Consider the following 2515-nt stretch of genomic DNA (forward strand, 5'->3'; position numbering starts at 1 on the left):
CACTGGGACCACTCACATATTTCAGAAGGCACACAGCTTGCTGCGATGATACATGGAATTAATATAGTGGTTAGATATGTGGTTTTGAAATCAATGTATTAAACAACCATAAGATATACGGAGTTAAAATTAGGTGAATGAATTATTGTCACCCCATGGGCATTAAAAATCTCCATTGTTATGGCAATGTTTGTTCAGGAATACAATTGATTCCACCAAGATCTCTTTTACCCAAACCAGTGATAACAGCTTCATACTACATGAAATGGAATGGTTCCTTACCACAGAATGCTGAGATTTCTCGTTTGCTAGAGTAATGTTGCTGTCTGGAGAAGAAGTGTAAATACCTCACAAAACTATGAAATCTTGGATTCTGTAGAATGGGCTCATGATACTTAGAAGTGGTATTAAAGTGCTACAATTGTGTAGTGTGAAACAAATCAAGTTCTTGAATTTTATTACCATTTCTCTTTTGTAACAAGAGGTTGTCTGTATCACAAGAGAGAACTAAGAGAGAGAGAGTTTATGTCTTTAAATTATTTCTGCATTTGTGACATGCAGATATTAGGGGGAAATGATGTGGGTTTATTTATGTAGTTTAGCTAGCCCCATGGCCTGACTGTAAACACACCCAGGGGGAATGGAGATTTTTTTGCCACCTTCTTCTTTTCCCCTGAATTCCTTCTTTCCACTCCTCTACCATTTCTCAATGTGAACCTCCTTGCCCTTTTTCCATGTCTCCTGTTGCCTGTTTTTGCTCCCCAATTCTTTTCATTCACTCCTCCTAGCAGTTTTCAAAGAAGTAGACATTTCATTCCATTTGAAGTGGTGTGAAAATGTTTTCCCACATTTCTTTTCTTTTTCTCCCCTCGCTCTACTCTCTTCTTTTAGTGGCATCAATATTATTCAGCCCTTCTGACTTTAGCACTTCTCAGTCATTTGGTCACAGAGATATCAGCATTACCACAACATTCCTTATTTATACTGTACTTAAATTTGAAATGCCTCTCTGTTACGTGATAGAAAACCACATGCTTGATGAGAGAGAAAACAAATGTAGCATGTTTCCTAACAGATCATAGTAAGGATCTGGAACTTATCTATGAACTATCTCAGATACTGCCAATCCAAACCATTTTTTTGGTGGCCATTCCATGGTGACTGTAGCCAAGATAAGCCTTTACACAGCTTAAGCTGTTGTGACAACTGTGTCCAATCCTAATAATATCACGACATTTGTAATGTATGCCTTTGTTGCATGAAGACTGGGGTTTTCTTAAGTTTATACACAGATTGGATTACTGGATTCTTTTTCTTTCATTCATTTTTGGAGGGGAAGAACAGAGTATTTTTAAGACTGTAACACATACACTGCTTTTGTACTTACTTGTTGGGCCTGGTGTCATTGGAGATTGTGTTAATGGAAGGGAAAGAAAGAAAGAAAGAAAGAAAGAAAGAAAGAACATAATTATTCAGTAATTTTAGAATTGAACATACGATTGCAATCCTACATGCTGGGTCCTATATCAGAAGACAAATCTTCTGTACTTATGCCATGAAACATTTGATATTAAAATCCTGCACTAGATTTGGCTACATTAAGCCCTTTTTAATGAATATATCCTATATAGGCTTTAGTATTTTTCACATTTCTCTGACATATTCATTCATCCATGCATAATCATAAATTAATTGCTTATTAATTACCTGTAGTTGTAGTTGGAGAAATAGTTGGGGTGGTAGTAGATGGTGTTGAAGTAGTAGTAGAGGTGGTTGTTTTAGTTGTTGTTGTGTATGTTGTTGTAGAAGTAGTAGTTGGTGTAGTTGTCGGTGAGGTGGAGGTAATGGTAGGAGTGGTGGTTGGTGTTGTCGTTGGTGAAGTGGAGGTTGTAGAAGTAGTAGTTGATGTAGTTGTAGGTGAGGTGGAGGTAATGGTAGAAGTGATAGTTGTAGTAGTAGGAGTTGTGGTTGGTGTTGTGGTTGGTGAAGTGGAGGTAGTTGGAGTTGGAGTAGTAGTAGAAGTGGTTGTTGGTGTAGTAGTAGTTGTTGAAGTAGTGGTAGAAGTAGTAGTTGGAGTAGTAGTAGAAGTGGTTGTTGGTGTAGTAGTAGTTGTTGAAGTAGTGGTAGAAGTAGTAGTTGGAGTAGTGGTAGGAGTGGTAGTTGGTGTAGTAGTAGTTGTTGAAGTAGTGGTAGAAGTAGTAGTTGGAGTAGTGGTAGTTGGTGTGGTGGAGGTAATGGTAGTTGTTGTTTCGATTGTGCTGGTAGTTGGTTTAGTAGTGGTAGTGATAGTGGTTGTAGTTGTCGTTGAGGTTGTAGTTGTGCAATATGGCATGCAGCAGTATACACTGATCTCATAGTTGAGACACTGCGATACATGCATCACAGACCCAGGAACCTGATCCTTATTGTTGCACGTCAGTCCCGTTGTAACATCACATTCCACTATTTGTCCCAAATCCTTCAAGGAATAACCAGGAAATTTCACTGCACGACACGATATGTTTTCTGGCCTCTC

The 2515-nt window shown here is 38.4% G+C and overlaps 1 protein-coding gene across 1 annotated transcript in view; it reads left to right on the forward strand.

Annotated features, from left to right (window-relative positions):
• The window catches only part of MUC2 (mucin 2, oligomeric mucus/gel-forming), a 44640-nt gene extending 42283 nt beyond the window's left edge, over positions 1-2357 (forward strand). Inside the window, exon 26 of the mRNA XM_042459288.1 lies at positions 1714-2357. Within this exon, the coding sequence (XP_042315222.1) occupies positions 1714-2357 (644 nt within the window). The remainder of the gene's footprint in view (positions 1-1713) is intronic.
• Positions 2358-2515: the final 158 nt, after the last annotated feature.

This window comes from Sceloporus undulatus, chromosome 1 (genome assembly GCF_019175285.1).
Source record: "Sceloporus undulatus isolate JIND9_A2432 ecotype Alabama chromosome 1, SceUnd_v1.1, whole genome shotgun sequence".
In the NCBI taxonomy this organism is placed as follows: Eukaryota; Metazoa; Chordata; class Lepidosauria; order Squamata; family Phrynosomatidae; genus Sceloporus; species Sceloporus undulatus.